Below are 19,068 nucleotides of genomic sequence, written 5' to 3' on the forward strand. Positions count from 1 at the left end.
ATGAGTATATGTAAAATACCAGATTAAAATCAGAGTATATTCTCATAAGCTTCAAGTGAATACTCAGTCTGGTTTTAGTCAATGAACTGAAAAATAAAAAGATGGGACACACCATTCATTAATTTTTTTTTTCCAAAGCCTTTTGTAAAAAACTGTAGGCTAATCTTTTCAGCAGAGCAATAATCTTTCTACAAATTTTTATCCAAAGCAAACTGTGTGCCTTCTGTAAGGCACTACAATACTCACTGTATTGTAGAGCTCTTCCAGACGAGATATGGTAAGAAAACGGTGCATATTTACTCCATGCTCTATTAACAGCTTTACAAAATCCACCCGGTCCATCACTAAAGCATCCAGCATTGCTTGTTCCAATGCACCAACCTTCAGAAGGACAGAGACAAAATAAGAGGGAAAGCCTCCTATTTTGGAGATGAAAAAAAAAAAAAAAAAAGATTCCCAAACTGCTGAAGAAGTCTGTCATGGTTTTGTAATTCTGTAATTTTGCTATCAGTATTCCACATCATAACATCATGTAAAGTATGGATACTTCTATTGAATGTGAAGTCCACAGAAGAAGACTACATATCCCAGAGAACAACAGGGGTAATGATAAGTCACGGGACCAGGACGCTGTATAATCTCGTTCCCAGGCTGGAGTGCCCTCCTTCTTCTCTCGAACTTCTCGGAGAGTGGGAAGCGTTCCAGCCGTGTCGCCTAGAGTTCACAGTAGGCCTCTCGGTTTTCGGGGACTCTCTCTCTCTCTCTGTTTGTTCGATTTGTTAGCCTCAATTATATTATATTGTGTTATCTTGTATTTCAATATCATATTTAGTAAAATAAGTTTTTCCTCCTTAGATTGCCGCTGTTTTTATCCCATTCCCCTTTTTCCCCCTCCTTTCTGGGCCCCGGGGGGGGCCCACGGGGTGGCTTCCCCTGTCACGGGCATAGGTAAATCTAAGTAACCCGTGACAAAGTCTTTATCACAATGATGTATTTTTATGTGTACTTCCAGCACACAGTATGAAAGAAAAATATGCTGGAAGAAGTATCCCCATTAAAAAAAAAACAAAATCCAGTAGAGAGGGGGAATACAACAGAGTCTCCATAAACCCACTGTCTATATGGGCTTTTATGTAAGATTATGCAACAGAACTTGGAGAACACTGCACTCCACAGTAGAATAATACTCTTCTACTCTAATTCATTTTAGAAACTAATGTATGATAATGCTTCAAGCAGAAGGAGAGCTAATCTTTTTTGAAAGATGACAAAAGCCACTTCAAGGTTCTGTATTTCAACATCTCTGTAGAACTTGAAGTCCTTTAAAGCATACTTCACATATGAGAGAGAATCTGGACTAGGATAAAGTCTCTGAAAGATGCTGCAAAGCAGAGCTCTACCTACAACACTGTCCAAAATGTGAAACACTACAGTCACACTACCTGCACAGTGCTTAACAGGGTCAAAACATAATAGCATATTAAAAATATATATATATATATATATTATTAAGGCAACAATATGCACACAAACTTGTTTATATACAAATCTCTTCCATATCTTTTTTTTTTTCCTCCTATCTCATAGAAACAAAATCTGTGTTGAAGAAATACTATAAAGGTTATGTGGTCAATCACTCTAAAATTATCAAATAATTCATCACCATGAATAATGGTAAAGTTACTGATTGCACAGTCATATACAATGTTTCCCCAGAGGGCTCAGGCTCATTCAGTTCACACAGTGAATGATGCCCACTCAGCAGGCAGCTATTCAGCATCTTGATCTACCCTTATTGTTCCAGGCTTGGAACACCATGTATCATCTGCATGCTATTCAAATCCCAAAAACTAACTGGGAAAATTCCTTCTTTATTTTTCAGTGAGCACCCAACACCATTCTTACCACTTTTATTTTTTTTTCCAAGATTATGCTGTGATCAACAACACTTCATGAATAGTGAACTGAGCCTGAAGAGGAAACAAATTTAACTCACAGATTCGAAAATATGTCAAGAATAATATTTACATATTCAGCTCTATACACCACAGGAGGTATATAAAGAGTGATATAAAGTGTACTAAAAGTGTATAAATACTAGTGAACAATAAATTCAAGTCTTTCTTGTGTGTGTGTGTGTGTGTGTCAAGCAATCAACTTGGTCAGTTAACAATATATATACATATATTCACTGTCCATAATACAAAATTTACTCCAGAAAGTTCTTGGAATAGCAAAATCAACACTGTAATTCTTGGAGGACAAAACTTACTTAAAAAGTAATTCTGGGAGCTTCAGATGTCATTTCTTTCAGAAAACATTTTCTCTTGTAATCAGTTGGGAAGTCCCAACACTCAGCATTTCCTAATGGGAGAGGTGTTCCAGTTTCTTAACATTCTTTGCAGCCCCATGTTGGACTCCCTCCAGTACGTCCATATCTCTCTTGCACGTGGGGGCCAGCAATGGACACAGTCCAAGCACAGCCTCAATAGTACTGAGTAGAGTGGAGAGAGGACTGCCTAGTACAACTAAAAATACTGTTAGGCCTTAGCCTTCTAAATGGCAAGCGTTGCTGACTCGTGTTAACCTTGGTGTCTGCCAGGTCTTTTTCTGCAAAGCTGAGCCACAATGCCATATTAACAACAGTTTTTTTCTACCTGTCATACTATAAAGTATTCATTACTGATCCTGGAAGTTCCTCATTTCCTAGATCTAGGAAAACAGAGACAATATTCCTTTGTAGTTTATTCTTTCAGGGGAAAAAAAAAAAAAATGTATTCTGGATTACAAAGAAATGTCCATAACCATCAGAGACTGTCAAGACAGGCTTGAAAAATACACATCCAGAAGGACCACTGAAGCTATTCTGAAAGGCTAGCAGTGAAAACTATAAGAATTTTAGGCAGAATCTCTTTTCTAGGTAAACACTGCATTTGATTCTTCATGTGATGCCCTCTGCAGTTGAACACCTTGAAGTTTTAAGGATAATGACTCTCCAAAATCAGAGATCATTACTCTAGAAGACTGAATCCAAGCACCATACCATTCCCCAGCTAAAGAATGATAAACACAAATTATGGGAAATCAGTCATCACAGCAAAGTGTAAAAAATACAACATAAAAGTACCTTCCAGTGCTGTCCATAAACCAATATATGTTTTTTGGCAATATCTAGCTGGTTCCAAGCCAATGCCAAATCCAGTTGATCTGATGCAGACATACTTGTACCTAGGAAATGAGCAAAAGACCCAGCAGTTTGCACAGTCAATATTACTCCTTTGCTTAGAAAAGGTAAGCTGACAAGACTGCATGTTAGACGAGAACAAAATATTCAAACACATACCTTTCAGAAGTGCAGTTAGAATTGACAAATCAATGTCTTGATGCTCTTCAGACTCCACATCAAGTATAGTTATCTGTTAGAATCGCAGAAGTACACTATTTGAGGTGTGCTTATTTCTTCTTGGTTCTGGTAGATTAAATCATACACACTTCAACACAAACACTGGCAAAGACCAGACTAATTTTCCTTTGTTTCAGAAAGGAAATGTACAATTTTGCTTGTAATGCAACAGCATCCAAGACCAACTGCCATCAACCTGCTGCATAATAACATGAGTCTATATCCTTTCAATTAGCTTTAAAGCTCTGAAATATAAAAATGCAATATGATAAATAACTACTCAGCTTCCAAGTAGAGAACAGACACTTCAACAAAGTAAAACAAATAATAACAAAAACAGATTGGATAGTTTCCATTTTAGTAATCACTGTCATTATTCCTAAAACAAATATTTGGCAGCCCTAAATGAGCTCAGTAGTCACTACACATGCCAGCACATGGCAAAAATCCCAATACACTGTGACAAATTCTAGCACAATGCTGTTATGAGTAGAAGAATGGATATAAACATTTCCAAATTATAAAGAAAAGACTACTAAATAAATTAAAAAGTAAAAATTACTTGATCGTTCCTGTGAAAATAAAGACACTTAGCCTCAACTAAAATCAGAAGGGTTATCATTTCATAAGCAGCCACTGAGACTTCCAAAGTTAACTAAGCAGCCTCTTCGGAGTTACCTAAGATACAAATTAGCACAGAGTCTTTTGTGTTACTTTCATTTTATTATTAAAATATAATATTATTATATTTTACAACTGTGATGTCAATCCAACACAGAAAAGGCAAAAAAAGATAACAGCAGATGAAATTATTGTAAAGCATAAATCCCACTCACAGACTCTCTGTGCTCCATGCATTCCATCAAAATGTGAAATAGATGACTGGACTGCTTCTGTCCCAAACTAAACATGTTTTGAATCATTATTAAAACCTCCTCCTTCACTTGTGGGCGCAGCTCCCTGAAAAAGAGATACATAAGCTAAAATATTGTTGGTTATCTCTCCCCAGTCCAAACAACACCCAAGGGAGAGGAAGAAACTAGGCTGAGCAGACACTTCTCTGGTGTCTTACTGCTTCCTTTGTCCAGTAAAAGAAGGCCAAGGTATCCTATAGCATCAGTTATTATTCACACAGATATTTTCTCTAATCATGCATACTGGAAATAAAAGAAACGAGTTAATTTTCAAAGGACTGTCTGTGCACACAGGGCAAAAAAAAACACTGGAATTTTAGCAGTCACCTTCATTCCTTCAATAATAGTTTATGAATAAATTCAATTCCCCATTCTTTGTTCATTAATCTTAATATACCTCTTTCTTTCCTACACCCATTTTCCCCTTATTTCTCTGCTAACTTTACTGTTCATACTCTTCTCTCCTGTTCAAATGACCAGGTGTTTTTTTTTTATTATTTTTTTATTTTAAGATCAAGAAACATTGAGGGAAAAGTGGAAAAAAAAAAAAAAAAGTACTTGTTATAACATTTTAGAGAAAAACAGCATGCTCAGAAAAGAATATTAAGATAATAAATTATTAGTGCATATATACAGTGAATAACTGAAGTTTACTAAGTTGTCATCTTCTAATTGGAACAAATCCAGTTCAGTTTTTTAAAAAAAAAAACAAAAAAACTTTTATGTAAAGTCCTTTTGACTTTTAAAAACTTTCACAATAATAATAATAATAATAATAATAATAATAATAATAATAATAATAATAATAATAATAATAGTAATAATAATAATAATAATAATAATAATAATAATTTGCTACACAAGTTCATACTTTTTTTTTCATTTTGGATACAAAACTGTCATCAGAATAGCTTTAATGTTGAGTCTGTAGCTAAGGCTGAACTGGAGGTGGCAAAAAAGTCACAGAAAGAATTACAAATACATTTTAATGCTGGGTTAACCAAAGCCAAACCCAAGGCATATCACTCCTCCTTCTGCCTCAGTCTTAGTTGCCTACAGCCACTAACCCCACTCTAGGAGCATTAGAAGAATTACAAATTTTCTCTGTGGTTAGGGCATTTTTAGGTCCCCCCCAGCATGGCATATCATGCACTACTCACCCTGTATCACTTGTGTGTTTGTGGGTGAAAGCCAGAATATCAGCAGCTCTGCCAGTGCCCTCATAGACCACCACAGGGACAGGTGGGCTGGTCCTTACATACTCCCACACCATTAGAATCACACTGGCATCTCCTTCCACCACCAACCCAACTACAGGTACACCTTGGCCCACTCCTGTTTCAAAACACAGCTACCCAGTTAGAAATAGGTCACAGTTGTGCACACAAACACACAAAATAAAAAATTTAAAACAAAATAAAACAGAAGCAAACAAAAAAAACCCAAACAAACAAACAAAAAAAAAAACAAAAAACCCACATCATCAGGAGATAATATAATTCCTGGGTGACTAATACATAATGAAGTCTTATAGTAAGTATGTAGTTCAACAGGTGGAAAATTGTGTGTCTAGCATCTCTTGCTTGACCTAATTTTCCTATGAATTATTTTTGTAGTACACAGTGATGGTGTTTTAAAGGTGGTCCATACTCTTTTCGTTACCAGAACAAACAGAAAAGTAGTTTGTTACTTTGTTTTTTTAAGGATTTTCTCAAGTTGTACACCAGTAGGGTATTCCTCTCTATAATCTAAAATAAATCTCAAGATGCAATAAATAATTTAAAAAAAAAACCATAAAAATTAAAAAAAAAAATTAAAAAAAGAATTACTCCTAGCATGAAAAAAATATCAGAGACTGATTTAGAAACTCTAAATACAAACCATTAAAACTATCTTGCAAACATATAAAGAAAACAAGGATTGAATATCATAAAATTCAGCTAAGGTATTTTTAACATGCCTAAAGATTTACATCACTGTGTAAGAATGGTTTTCCACAAAAAACTTATACAATCTAGTACATAAAAGGAAATGCTCATCTATGTAATAAAGATTTCCTTGATAATCTCTGTACTACAATTCAATTGCTGCATACGCAAACAATAAAATTTACATAATACGATAAATAGAAATACTAGATACAAGTACTTTTGCAACCAGCCTTTGTCTCTGAATATGGGGAGGTCACAGTGACAGACACATAAGGAGGTTAAAAGTAACAAATGATTGTGTTCTTTCCACCTGGCAAAGCTATCTAGTGCCTATATAGAAACTATGGAAAACTGCATGGTGAGCAAATGCTCAATACATACTATGGACAAACAATGTATTATTTCCAATTCAAACTGCTTTGTGAGAATGCCATTCTTTTCATTTTTTTCTGAGAAACTTGCACTGGGCAACTTTGAATCACAGTGAAATACATCACAAATGAATTGTTGAATCATTTATATTGGAAAAGACCTTTAATATCAGTTTAACATTAACAGTTACAACATTAAACCATGTCCCTAAGCAACACAGACAAGAGAAAATGACAGGAAGTGTCAAGTACTTCCATGACATTTTAGACAGGGCTTTCTGTGTTAAAGCTGACCTTGGCAGTACTTACTTGTGTGTATCTTTTGAAGTGACAAATACTTCTCCAAATTCCTCCTGAGCATCATTTCATTCCCATACTTGCCTACTGTTCCATCATCTGCCATTAGAAAATGAGAATGCATGCTGTTGAGGGTACTCAGTTTGCTGAGAGGATTACCAAGAGTCTGGTACAGGCAAACTACCTATTAAAAAAAAAAAAAAAAAAAAAAAGTTATTCACAGAAAACAGTGAAATATACCAGGCATGCTGCCTCATTTGCATGTATTTCTTCATCACATCATAGTCCAAAGAAAGTCCCTATCATGCCTTTTGTTGCTCAAGTAACAACTCAAGATCATTTAATATGATCTGAACAGCAGCATTGTTTATAGCCAGAAACATTTCTGATTAGGCAGACTTGCAGCCCTCATTACGAGATACTGACAACCTTTCTTTGCAACAGTTGAAACACAATGGCACTTTTTTCCTGAGTGTATTTCCAATAAAAGCATGTATGCTATCATTTATCAGGAATGATTTTGCCTTACTTGTCAAGTGTCTTTAAACAGTTACTTAAACTGCATCCTCACACTGACTTAAAATTCTAATTTATGAATAAAAATCACACATATGAATTGTCCTTTTGTATATACAATTAATGTTATTGCTTGTCCTAAATCACGTGAATATAGAAATAAATAATTTGCATCCACAAGAAAATTACCTAGTTTTAAAGCTATCTATTTCTATATGAAAAACAGAATACACTGTGTCAACATGCCGCAGAATTCTGGCCCTAAGAAAAACCTAAACCTCTGATGCTAAGAAAAAATATCAAATTAGTGAAATGAAGCTAGCAAAAAAATAAAGTGCGCAAGAAAGCTAAAGCATTACTCAAACATGAAGGATTTTATTACTAAAATGCATCAAACTCACATCTTTCCCAATGAGATCCCTCTGGTTCTCAATGATACCCCATGGGGGGATTCCAACAGCACAGATTTTTCTCAGGTATGGTGAGGTACGTCCTTTCAGTGCATCTCCAACGTGTCTGGATACTCCTAAACAAATGATTAACCATAATTTTTTTTCTGCATTTGTGGCTTGCTACAGGACAATAACTGAAGGACTTCCCACCATGTATGAGATTTCATCTGAAAGTAATGCCTCCTGTTTTGTTAGGTTCACACAATGTCAGAGGCAGATGTTAGTAGTAGGGTGTCGTGAGTTAACAACGTAATACAGGGTTCTTGTGCCAGGAAGATTTCTTTATTGCTGTGATGATCATGATCATAATGCTGTATCTCTCTCTCTCATTCTTCTAAGCAAGTCTTTTTATATTCTGCTACATGCATTCAGTACATTTCCACTAACAATCCATTGGCTGGAAAGCAAGCAAATTCCATAACAAGTCTTCATAATCAGCAGAGTTTATCTTATGCCTATGTACAAAACATCCCTGTTTATTCAAACCATCTGTCTACTTTCCAGATCCTCATTATCAGACAGTTGACATCCAACAAGGCCAAGCAACTCTGACAGTAGGGAAGTTTGAACCTTCCCACAAATATTCCATTCAGTTTTGTTTCTATGTGACAGACAGCAGCAGAGAGGCAGTCCTACAAAATGGCATCTGACACCATTAAATTCCTCCATATAAAGCACTGAATTCCTCTATGCAGAAAAAATGGCACCCACTGACATTTGTTGGTGCTTACTGAAAGCTTATGGAGACCAACCAGTGAATGTCAGCACAGTGAGGTGGTGAGTGGTGCATTTCAGCAGTGCCAAAAGTAACATGAAAGACAAGCTATGTTATGGACAGCCATGCACAGTTTTCATACTGCAAAATGAGCTGATCAGCTCATCCACACAAATCATTGGATTATGACCAGGAAATTGTGTACAGAGCTGTATATTGGCTTCAGTGAAATGAAAACAATGGTGGCTACACTGGAATATCAAAAAGTTTGAACCAGGTGTTCACACCTGGAATAGAAAGAACTCCACACACAAGTTTGTCAGGACCTACTGAACCAGTACTGTGCTGAAGGCAACCATTTCCCAGATCTCATCATTACCGGGGATGAGGTGTCATGTCACCACTATGAGCCCAAGTCAAAACAGCAGTGCATGGAGTAGCAACAGGTGAATTCATCTCTTGCAACATGATAACACACAAGGCTCCATACCACTTCAGACTGTGGAGCATACCACAAACCTTGACTGGGCTGCCCTACCACACCCCTTAACAGTGCAGATTAACATTTCTGACTTCCATCTATTTGGGCTGATGAATGACAGACTCCACAGGCAACACATTCCTAGCTGTGACATTGCCATAGCAGCTGTGAAACAGGAGGTCAGCTCCACTGGTGAAGATTGTTATGAGTGTGGCATGTAGGCTTTTGGTCAACGCTGGCAAAAAGTACGTAGCTAATGGTGGTAACTGTGTTGAAAAACAGTATTCCTTAGCTGAGAGTTTCCTCTATCAAAGTGTTATTCTACTCTTTGTATCTGTTACAGTTTCCATGAAAATAAATAGGATGAATTACTTTCAGAGCAACCTACATATTGTATTCTGTGGTTATGTTTTAACCAGAAATAAACCATCCCCTGTTTGTATACTTGATATGAACTGCCATAATTGCAAGGCTTAAACTGAATAACCGCACACTTCAAACCCAAATTTTTAGTTCATAATACCCATCTACATGCCAATGGCACTTTCTATCTAATCATAAAAACTTCATTATTTACATACAGGGTGGTTCCCTTGTAAGCTCGCTGGACTCAATAAAAGATAAAGAAGTAAAATTACTTCAGTTCTGTGGCTGACCAGCCACCTCAGTTTTTGAGAGGATAACAGGCTAATAACTTAATTGTACGGATTATCAGAATTCAAAACTTTCCTAGTGGGAAAAAAGAAAAAAGAAAAAGAAAAAGAAAAAGAAAAAGAAAAAGAAAAAGAAAAAGAAAAAGAAAAAGAAAAAGAAAAAGAAAAAGAAAAAGAAAAAGANAAAAGAAAAAGAAAAAGAAAAAGAAAAAGAAAAAGAAAAAGAAAAAGAAAAAGAAAAAGAAAAAGAAAAAGAAAAAAAAAAAAGTTATATCTAGATTTGAAAATTTCAGAAGTTCAAAAAAGCTTCCCACAGTCATCAGAAACTAAATATTTTAATGAAGCAGATAAAACTGACTACTTGTAGAATACACTGCTGTTTAATAACAAATAAATAAATCAGAATGCCCGTCAATAGTAAAAGGCACACATTGTTTGTCATTGAACGATGCATTGTTCCTAAAACAAAAATGTTTAATGTGTCAAAAAGTACCACAAATTATAAAACTAACAGTTTCATTATATTTGCCTATACACAGAGAAAGAACACTAGAGGAAGACTGAAACAATAAGAAGAATTACACTACCACTGTTGATGCCTTCAGTAATGATCCATGCTCCTGTAGTCTCAGCAGCCTTCACCAATCCTTTACTGAAAACCTGCTTGATCTTTGGAGGAAGTTTGAAATTTTCAGTGCCTCCATGCACAGAGATTACTAGCTTTGGCAACTCCATCTGCCATTCATTAACCATCAGGTGCAACAGTTGATCCAAACTGCTATCATAAGAGAGTCTAATGTACTGGAAGAAACAATTGCAGACAAAATAAACATCACTGAAATCCTTGAAGAGAAAAAACTGCAACATCATACCAATTTCCCAGCTCTAGCATCTTAAAGACTTCATGCTAGATTAGAACTTTCATAATACTGTTAAAGTGATTGCACAGAAACACGTCAGCGAGCAATATAGGCAGTTAGACAAGCAGCTACTCTTAATTGTGGTGAAGTTCAACATAAAGATATAATGCACATACACTAACTTCAGTTGCTTTTAGGATCCTCCTTCTCTCTTAAAACAAACCAGCCTATAGTCACCAGAGTCACTCTCTGCCCTTCTTCCAGGGAATTATAAAAAGAAAGCAGACAAATAAACCCAGCAATCAGTAGGAATCAAATTACATGCAAACCTTGGCATGGTAAGTGTGATCTCCATCTTGAAAATTGATTGTACCAAATGCATCTGTTGGACTTGTCTTTGTGTGTTTTTGAACAGACCATTTTTCATCTCTCTGCAGGGCAGTCTGACAGACGGGCCAGCTACAGTCTACTCCTTGGTGATCTCCAATGAGCCTTCCACAGCAACATCTCACATTAAAAATAAAATTAAAAAACAATTTTATATTACATAAACCTGTGCACAGATCTAGGATCTCCACTAGAGTAGCCAAAACAGTTTTCTTCAAAGAAGGATATTGCAACATTCTGACACTAAATAAAACAAGAGTGAACTCAGATAAAAAAAATCTCAGTGATGGTTAAATGACATTTAGTTAATGAATAAAGATGTTTTGCTAGATATGTCATTGGTTCTCCTCCTGAGGAACACTGATACCAGTTTTACAGTTCACCCACAAGTTAGTTCTGGTCTGAGCTATTCAGCTCAGATTTACTGGAATCTTCTGTAAGATTTCAGAGAATTATCTTAGAACACTGAAATTTGCTATAGCAATTGCAACGGGTTACTCCAGGTGCAGAAAAAAGATCTAGGAGCTACAGTCATGAATGCAAATGAGAGCAGCACTCTCAGTCTAAAGAGACCTCTAGATTAACTCCAGGACACCAGCAAAGTGCATATATGCATATACAAAATAAATACTTTGATTGTTAAGGGGAATATAACAGAAGCTCAGTTAGCATTTAAGATTTGCAGCAAGATGAGTAACTCAGACTCCAAATTCAATCAGTATTATGGTCATATGGACCTCAACAGGCTCCAGCCTGTTCTAGAGAATTAAATTTGATATATTTGTAGCAACATCTGATACTTCACCTTTCTTGTAGACATTTTAAATGCCAACAAACTGTTAGTGATGGGAAAAAAAAAAACCAAAAAAACAGGGAATAGGTTAGGAGGCACAGGAACTGCTGAAACAAATTAGTCATCTATAAACTTTATTCTGATGAGCCCAAAAGCAAAATTCACGTTAATTTTGACTTCTCATTGACAATCCAGGTCAATACTCACGAACTATACAAAAGTATCCAAGCTGGAGATTGGCAAACAAGCCAAGTGTTCTATAGATACGCAATTAAATAGTTATTACAGGAAACAAAGCACTCAAAACAAATGGAAAATCACTGCTGACATTTTAAGTGCTATCAAATACTATATGGGCTCAGACTTCACTTGGATGTGCTATACAGACATATATTTTTTAAAGCATTTCATAGCAATGTAGCTGCAAAGGCAGGTAGCACAAGGAAAGCAGCTTTGGACATTTGCCTATAAAAATCATGAGGCCAAGGACTCCATTTGTTCATGGCATTCTGCATGTAACTTAAAGGAAGGACAAGAAAAAGAGGTATTTTCAATTAAATTATTGGTCTTCAGAGGGTAAGTTTCCTTACAGCTGAGGAAATAACCTCCTTGCTCCAATTTTCTCATTTTCTCTCTCTCTCTCTCTCTCTCTCTCTCTTTTTTATTTTATTTTTTTTTTATTCTTTCTCCTGGGGTAGCAGCAAAATATCCATAAAATATATCCTTTAGAGAAAAGGTAAGCAAGCCTTTGAATACCCTATTTTTCTTTTGTCCTGAAAATATCTTAGAGCCACTGTACTGCTCCTAGAGTAGTCTCACTAAAACAAATTCTTTTATCCAAGAGTCAATCTTGAAGACAGCAAAACTAAAGCAGTCTCATCTAAGTAGTACATTAAATTTCATTATTTACCTAGTACACCATATTACACAGTCTGACTCAGCAAATGCCAGTGCTTGGAAGAACGGTGCTGGAAGAACAGTGTGTGCCCCAGTGGTGCAGTCGTAGGAATGCCACGTTGCAACACCAGTAGGCCCGGGTTCGAATCCCCCCTGTGGCGCAAGTGGTAGAAGTGCCACTCTGCTACACAGGGGCTCGAATCCCGGGGGTTGGAGTCAATGACCTCTAAGGTCCCTTCCAACCCGCACGAGACTGTGATACTGTGTGAAAAGCATTCAGACTTATTAGCAGTAGATTACATTTTTTTAAAATCTGAATTAATTTCAGTTCACGGAGTAAACCATCATCAAATTAGAAAACAGAATGACTGTCCCACATGTTACTGCTCCATACAGGGAGCGATCATGTTAGTGGCCATTAGAGCAGCAAGAGCCAGAGCAACCCTACTTTTTAAATCAGAAATCCTATGGAATGCAATCAACTGACATAACAAATAACTACACTAACCTTGAAATTGACAGGCCAAATGAACATTGAGCAATTTTCATCATTAGCATTATTTTCACTACATATCTAACATCTAAGCGCAAATGTCCACAGGTGAGCTGCACTCAGAACAGTTCAAGTACACTGTGCAGACAGCAAAGGAACTGCACGTGGACCTAACACATGCATTGCAGGGTATGTACACCTGTTTTTATCTTGGAGATAGTCACAATGAGAAGTATGAACTAAAAAAGAACTGGTATTTCCTGAACAGCTCATGCTCCACCCCAAGTTGACACGCTCAGTCTCTTGAACTAAATAGGAGAAATGGACAAAGTCCTAATGCCTCCCTGATCAGGGAGGTCAAAAGCCAAGATCAAGAAACTAGAAAGGGTGAGAAAACCAAAGCACATTACACACATCTGTTTGGCTTTGTTTTGCTTTCCCATAAGCTTTTGTGCTCTGTGCCTAGTGAGGGAGTTCAAGGAGGAGAGGAGCTAGCAGCCAAGGATAGTGGTCAAGCCAGGGATTGCTTCAGAGCACTGGAGCCACACACACATCCCTGTGACCTGCTGGGCTGCACCCCAGGGTGCTGATGGAGCTGGCTGATGCCTTTGTACATTTGTTAATACCTAGATTAGTTTTCCCAAAGTTCCATCCATCCTGGCCTTGAACATCTCCAGGGATGGAGGGTCCACAGCTTCTCTGTGCAACATGTTTCGGTGCTTCATAACACTCAAAGTGAAGAATTTTTTCCTGCTGTCTAATCTAAATCTGACCTCTATCACTTAAACACCATTACTGCTTGGTCCAATCACTACACTCCCAGATAAAGAAACTCTTCTCAACTTTTCTGCAGGACCTCCTTAAATACTTAATGCCAACAGTGACATTTCTCTGGAGCCTTCTCCAGACTAAATAACCTCAGCTCCTTCAGCCTCATTCTGTAGTAACAGTGCCTCAGCCACCTGATCATCCTTGTGGCACCTCTAACATCTCACTTCAGCAGACCCATGCTGGGATCCCCAATTCAAATGAAATACTTTAAGAGGGGTCTCACTAGCAAGAAACAGAGTGGGAAAATAGCTTCCCTCAGTTTGCTGGTCATGCTTCTTTTGATGCAGCCCACAATATAACTAGGCATAAATGTGCCTAAATGGTAAGACAGTGACCACTTGTGAAAGCATCTCAAATGTGCAAGAATCTAGAAGTACTGCATTCCTGAGCACTCACTCAGTGAGGCTGGTCTATATTCTGTCTGGCAAGTATTTATGAACACTAAAAGAACAGCAAATAGAGGTAATTTCAATAGAGAAGCAGCAAGTTTCTCAAATTTCATTAGGAACTACTTAACAGAGTTATTCTACTTAATATTAGCAAATACTTGTTTAAGCCACTCATAAACAGTTTGCAAACCTTGGAAGTTTCTTGCAAATAAGAAACCACTAAAAGATTTCAATTGCCTACAATGTTGTGATATTGGGTCATATTATAATAGGTGTCAAGTTCATTCACATCAGTTTTGGACTATGTGGAAAATTACAGATCTCAAGCTGACTTCACAGCTGATCTAATAAGTACAGTATAAACAATTATAATGCTCAGGTGAAAATTACTTCTCCTTGTTAGGCATAGGAGAACTCTTCTATAACAGAGCTATGAGTGTGGATTCAGATATACAAGTAGAAAATAATGTTTAATATTTGAAGAATCATACTTGAAAATAATAGCTGGCTGAAAAAAAAACATCAGACAACCCTATATATTCCGCAGCTGTAGAAGGAGGGACATACATGATACACAGGAAAATGTTCACCAAATAGTGAAAGAAACAACTAAAAGATAAAAAATAAAAAGAAAAATTGAAAGGTAAAGAATTTCATTACAGAGAAGGCTGGAAGAGAAAAACAAACACGCTTTAAGGGGTGCACACTTTCAGTTTCTCTTTCTTCTTTTCTTGATTTAGTACCAGAATTCATGCAACTGAACAGTTTCATTAGAAGACTGGTTTGATGAAAGCTTTCTTTTTTTTCTTCTTTTTTTTCACCCAAGTTAATTTTCATACCAGAGAGCTTCTCATGCCAAGTAATAACATGGTAAAACCAAGAGGGGAGATGGCACAGAACTGCAGAACTGCTGTGGTGTTAACTTGAATCAGATTAAGACATGAAACTACACCTTAAGTACTCTTTACTTAGCATACATTGCCCTAAAGGTATAAGCACAAGTTAACTTCAGTTTAAAGCACAAGTTAACTTTAGCTTACGTACACACCAAAGTATCACCAAATCAGCAGGAAGCAATAAAATCTTTACAGCATTTCTCATTCTAAAACATTTGCAAAGAATCTTAGGATCTCTTTTCCTCTACTCTAAAGCAACCATTCTTTTTGCACAGATCATCTGCTTCCATTTTAAGACCAATGCTATTCTGTGTATTAATCATTTTCAGCAATGTGATTCACAGAAGTAATTTATTTGCTTTTTGGAAAATGTGATTCTTCTTTCATATAGGTCTTAAAAGTGAAACAAACAACAGAATACAGTAGAATAGAGGACTTTAGTTCCATTGGAAAAGACCTTCAAAGACCATCTTGCTCAGCTGAAAAATGTTAAATGTCACATAAAAAAAGCAAATAATCTTGCTTATGTATATGACAGGACCAATTTTCACAAGTTTCCTAGTCCTCAGTTACTGGAGGACGCTCACTGCTTTCTGGTGCTTCAGCTTTCAAAAGCCTTTAATACAAAACAAATGCAAAGAAAAGTTAATTTTTTGTTATAGTAACTATTTATTATCATAAACAATATCAAAAGGTGCTTGGAAAAAGCAGCTGAGCAAAGAACCTTGGATGGGAACCAGCAAGTTAATATAAGCTACAAATACTAGCTGCCTGGAAAATATACAGACCAGTTAAAAGCACCATAATAGTGTAATTTTTGTTACTTATTGAAGGTGTGGATGCCCGGTGCAATTTTCAGAAATTCTGTCATCAGGGATGCTTCCATTGCCCTCTTTCTACTCTTTTTATTTCATTTCTCCTCTTATCCTGATTCTTACTGTTCCCATTGCCTTCCTCTCTCTTTCCCTGTATCATCCAGGATACAGCCTGAACTTAAAGATAAACTCATTTACAGAAGTTATTTTGGTAAAATTTTCTACTGCAAGTAAGTTAAAGTTCATAATGTAATTGATTTCACCTGGGTTTATGGTAAACCTTCCCCTCAGTCTCCAAAAATGATGTTCTGACATTGGAAGAGGAAGGATTTTTTTGTTTTTGCTTCCTGGTGTAGGAATGTCCATTGCTAGCTTTTGGTCATTTCAGAAATCATATATACATAATTTTTGCAGTGTTACCTGATTAAATTCTGGCACACCTGGCATCCTGCAGGACATCTGTGATAAAGATAAATAATTAATATATGCATGTACAAAAGAAAACATCTGTAACAATACTCATATCAATTCACCTTTGACAAAATTCTTACCATCATAATTAAAGGCTATCTTCTTCTGTGTTAACCACTGGAAGAACTACTAGATAATTTCAGTGATTTAGTTTGCATGTTGCATCTCAAAATATATATTCTATCTACATTTCAAAGATGAGTTCTTTATTGTCTACACAATCCATGCATTCAAAACAATAATACTAAGTTCACATTCTCAAAACATGATCTTGCTGAGTATATTTAGGCATCACCTTCTGTTAGATACAGCCTGGAATGTCAAATCATGATTTTTTTCTTAGTTCCCACAGAAAGGCTCAGGAGTTTGATCTTTTCCTTAGTCTTCCTTAATTGTTTATAACTTCATATTCAGATGAACAGCAGCATTTGAAATGTATGAAAATTACCAACAGTAGTATTGTAAAGATGGGAAGAATTGTGTTCAAACTTCACAAAACACCCATATAAGTAAGTGTATTCTGATTCTTTCTAACTTTAACAGAAAGAAATGAAAGTAACTGTTTTACCTGTGAGGGTCTTTTAAATAGGGAATAATGTTTGCACATTCTCTCTTACTGAAGACTTCTTCTATCCACGATTTGGGGGTCTGAAAAGACATTTCAAACATAATTATATTCTTTAACTTTAGAACACAGAGCAAAAAATTGCATTAGAAACTTTAGGTTGCTATATTTGCTCAATTTCAAATAATTTCCATTACAGTGTCAAATGAAACCAAATGCTATTACCTGAAAATGCAACTCAGAATTGTACAAGGCCTTCACTCCCAAACTTTTTTTCACTGAAATATGAATCCTAACGTATACTCCCATTCCTCAGTAATAAACATGAAAATGATTTAGGGGATCACATACATGTAACTGAAAGCACTTCATTCTGCTAGAAGTCTACCAAATAGCAATAGTACTAAAACTGATACTGTGCAGAAAAGGCATTATTTCATTTTTACCTGAAAGACACTGTTTACTCCTTCTTGTTTTATTATTATAACAGATTTCAAAATTGATGCATCCTGGTTACGTTTACTGAACTAGGACTGTGTTGAAGTACAAAAGACAGTGAACAAAGACCGGACCAAGCATTTAGAGTGTGTCAGGTGGAGTTTTATCACTGAGACACTGCCTCACTGTTGTAGCAGAACGACATGAACACTTGCTTTTCTACACAGACTTTTTTCAAACTCTTTCTAATCCAGCCAATCAGACCACAAGAACCAAAGGATCCCCTACACTCTCGCCATGAGGCAGAAAAAGGGACCTATTAGACAGAGGCAAATGGGAGCAGGTTTCTGCTTGGGGCAGCCAAAAAAATTTACAGTCTGCCTACCCCACCCTCCAAGATACCCTCAGACTACAGATATGAAGCTCTGGAACTTGACAGACATCCTAACATCCATATCACAATCACCTCAGACAAGAAAGAAAGAAGCATTTCTACCATAGGTGAGTCCCTTGTGAGGGGAACAGAGAGCCTAGAATGCCAACTGGACCAGACCTACAGGGAAGACTGCTGCCTCCCTGGGGCCCAAGTAAAAGATGTTACTAGGAAGTTCACTAGGTTGGTACAGCCACCTGATTATTAACCATAATTAATTTCTCATGTCTGCAACAATTAGATATCAAAAAGAAGTCCAAGGTCAATCAAATGGAACTTCAGAGCTTTGGAGTGATTAAGGATAAAGGAGGAAGTACACAGGCAATGCTCCCTTACATCCTTCCTGTAGCAGGTGCCAATAGCAAAAGAACAGGCAGACCCAGGTGGTCAATACATAGCTCCAAGATTAGTGTAACCAGCAGAATTTTGGGTTTCACAATTGTGGGGTAATCTAAACAATACAAGGACTGTTGGTGCCTGCTGAGATTCAACTTTCTTGAAAACAATTTCTGCTCTAGGCCTCCCAGCCAGGGTGACAACATCTATGAATAATTCTATAAGGAACTCGGAGATATCTCTAGATTGGCTGCCCTTTTCCTTATGGGTGACTTCAACTTGCCAGATATTAACTACAAACATACAGCTGATACAAACAGGTCCAGGAGATTCCTAAAACACTTTGATGATAACTTTTTGGTACAGGCAACTAGAAACAGTTCCCTCCTGGATTCTTTTGTCTGTAAGCAGAGAGGGTCTTGTGAGTCAAGTGGAAGTTAGTGTCTTTCTTGGTGATCATGAAGTATATAAGTTCAAGATGTTTGGCTATAGGAGGAAAACTGCCATCAGAACTACAGCTCCAGATATGCAGCCTTCAAGCTACTCATTTTATGATTAGGTATGAAAGGCAAATGGTAATCAAATTATAAACACTGACTCCTTATTCATTCTCTAAGTTGAAAATTGATTTCTCCTATGCAATATGCCCAACTTGCAAAAATACTTAAGGTAAGTACTTCTCTTGATACTTGTTTATAAAATGCCTCCTTCGTACAATGAATTAGAAAAGA

At 36.6% G+C, this 19,068-nt stretch overlaps 1 protein-coding gene across 2 annotated transcripts in view; it reads right to left on the bottom strand.

Annotated features, from left to right (window-relative positions):
- The window catches only part of TRPM6 (transient receptor potential cation channel subfamily M member 6), a 66,747-nt gene extending 49,513 nt beyond the window's left edge, over nt 1-17,234 (bottom strand). For both annotated transcript variants that reach the window (XM_032441426.1, XM_032441425.1), the window contains exons 1-11: nt 17,134-17,234; nt 16,515-16,553; nt 10,923-11,100; nt 10,321-10,534; nt 7,834-7,958; nt 6,929-7,100; nt 5,478-5,652; nt 4,240-4,363; nt 3,344-3,416; nt 3,128-3,228; nt 247-381 (exon numbers count right to left, since the gene is read on the bottom strand). In XM_032441426.1, coding sequence (XP_032297317.1) covers nt 247-381; nt 3,128-3,228; nt 3,344-3,416; nt 4,240-4,363; nt 5,478-5,652; nt 6,929-7,100; nt 7,834-7,958; nt 10,321-10,534; nt 10,923-11,100; nt 16,515-16,553; nt 17,134-17,234 — 1,437 coding nt within the window. The remainder of the gene's footprint in view (nt 1-246; nt 382-3,127; nt 3,229-3,343; nt 3,417-4,239; nt 4,364-5,477; nt 5,653-6,928; nt 7,101-7,833; nt 7,959-10,320; nt 10,535-10,922; nt 11,101-16,514; nt 16,554-17,133) is intronic.
- Between the last annotated feature and the right edge of the window lie 1,834 nt (nt 17,235-19,068).

Source organism: Coturnix japonica, chromosome Z (assembly GCF_001577835.2).
Source record: "Coturnix japonica isolate 7356 chromosome Z, Coturnix japonica 2.1, whole genome shotgun sequence".
Lineage (NCBI taxonomy): Eukaryota > Metazoa > Chordata > Aves > Galliformes > Phasianidae > Coturnix > Coturnix japonica.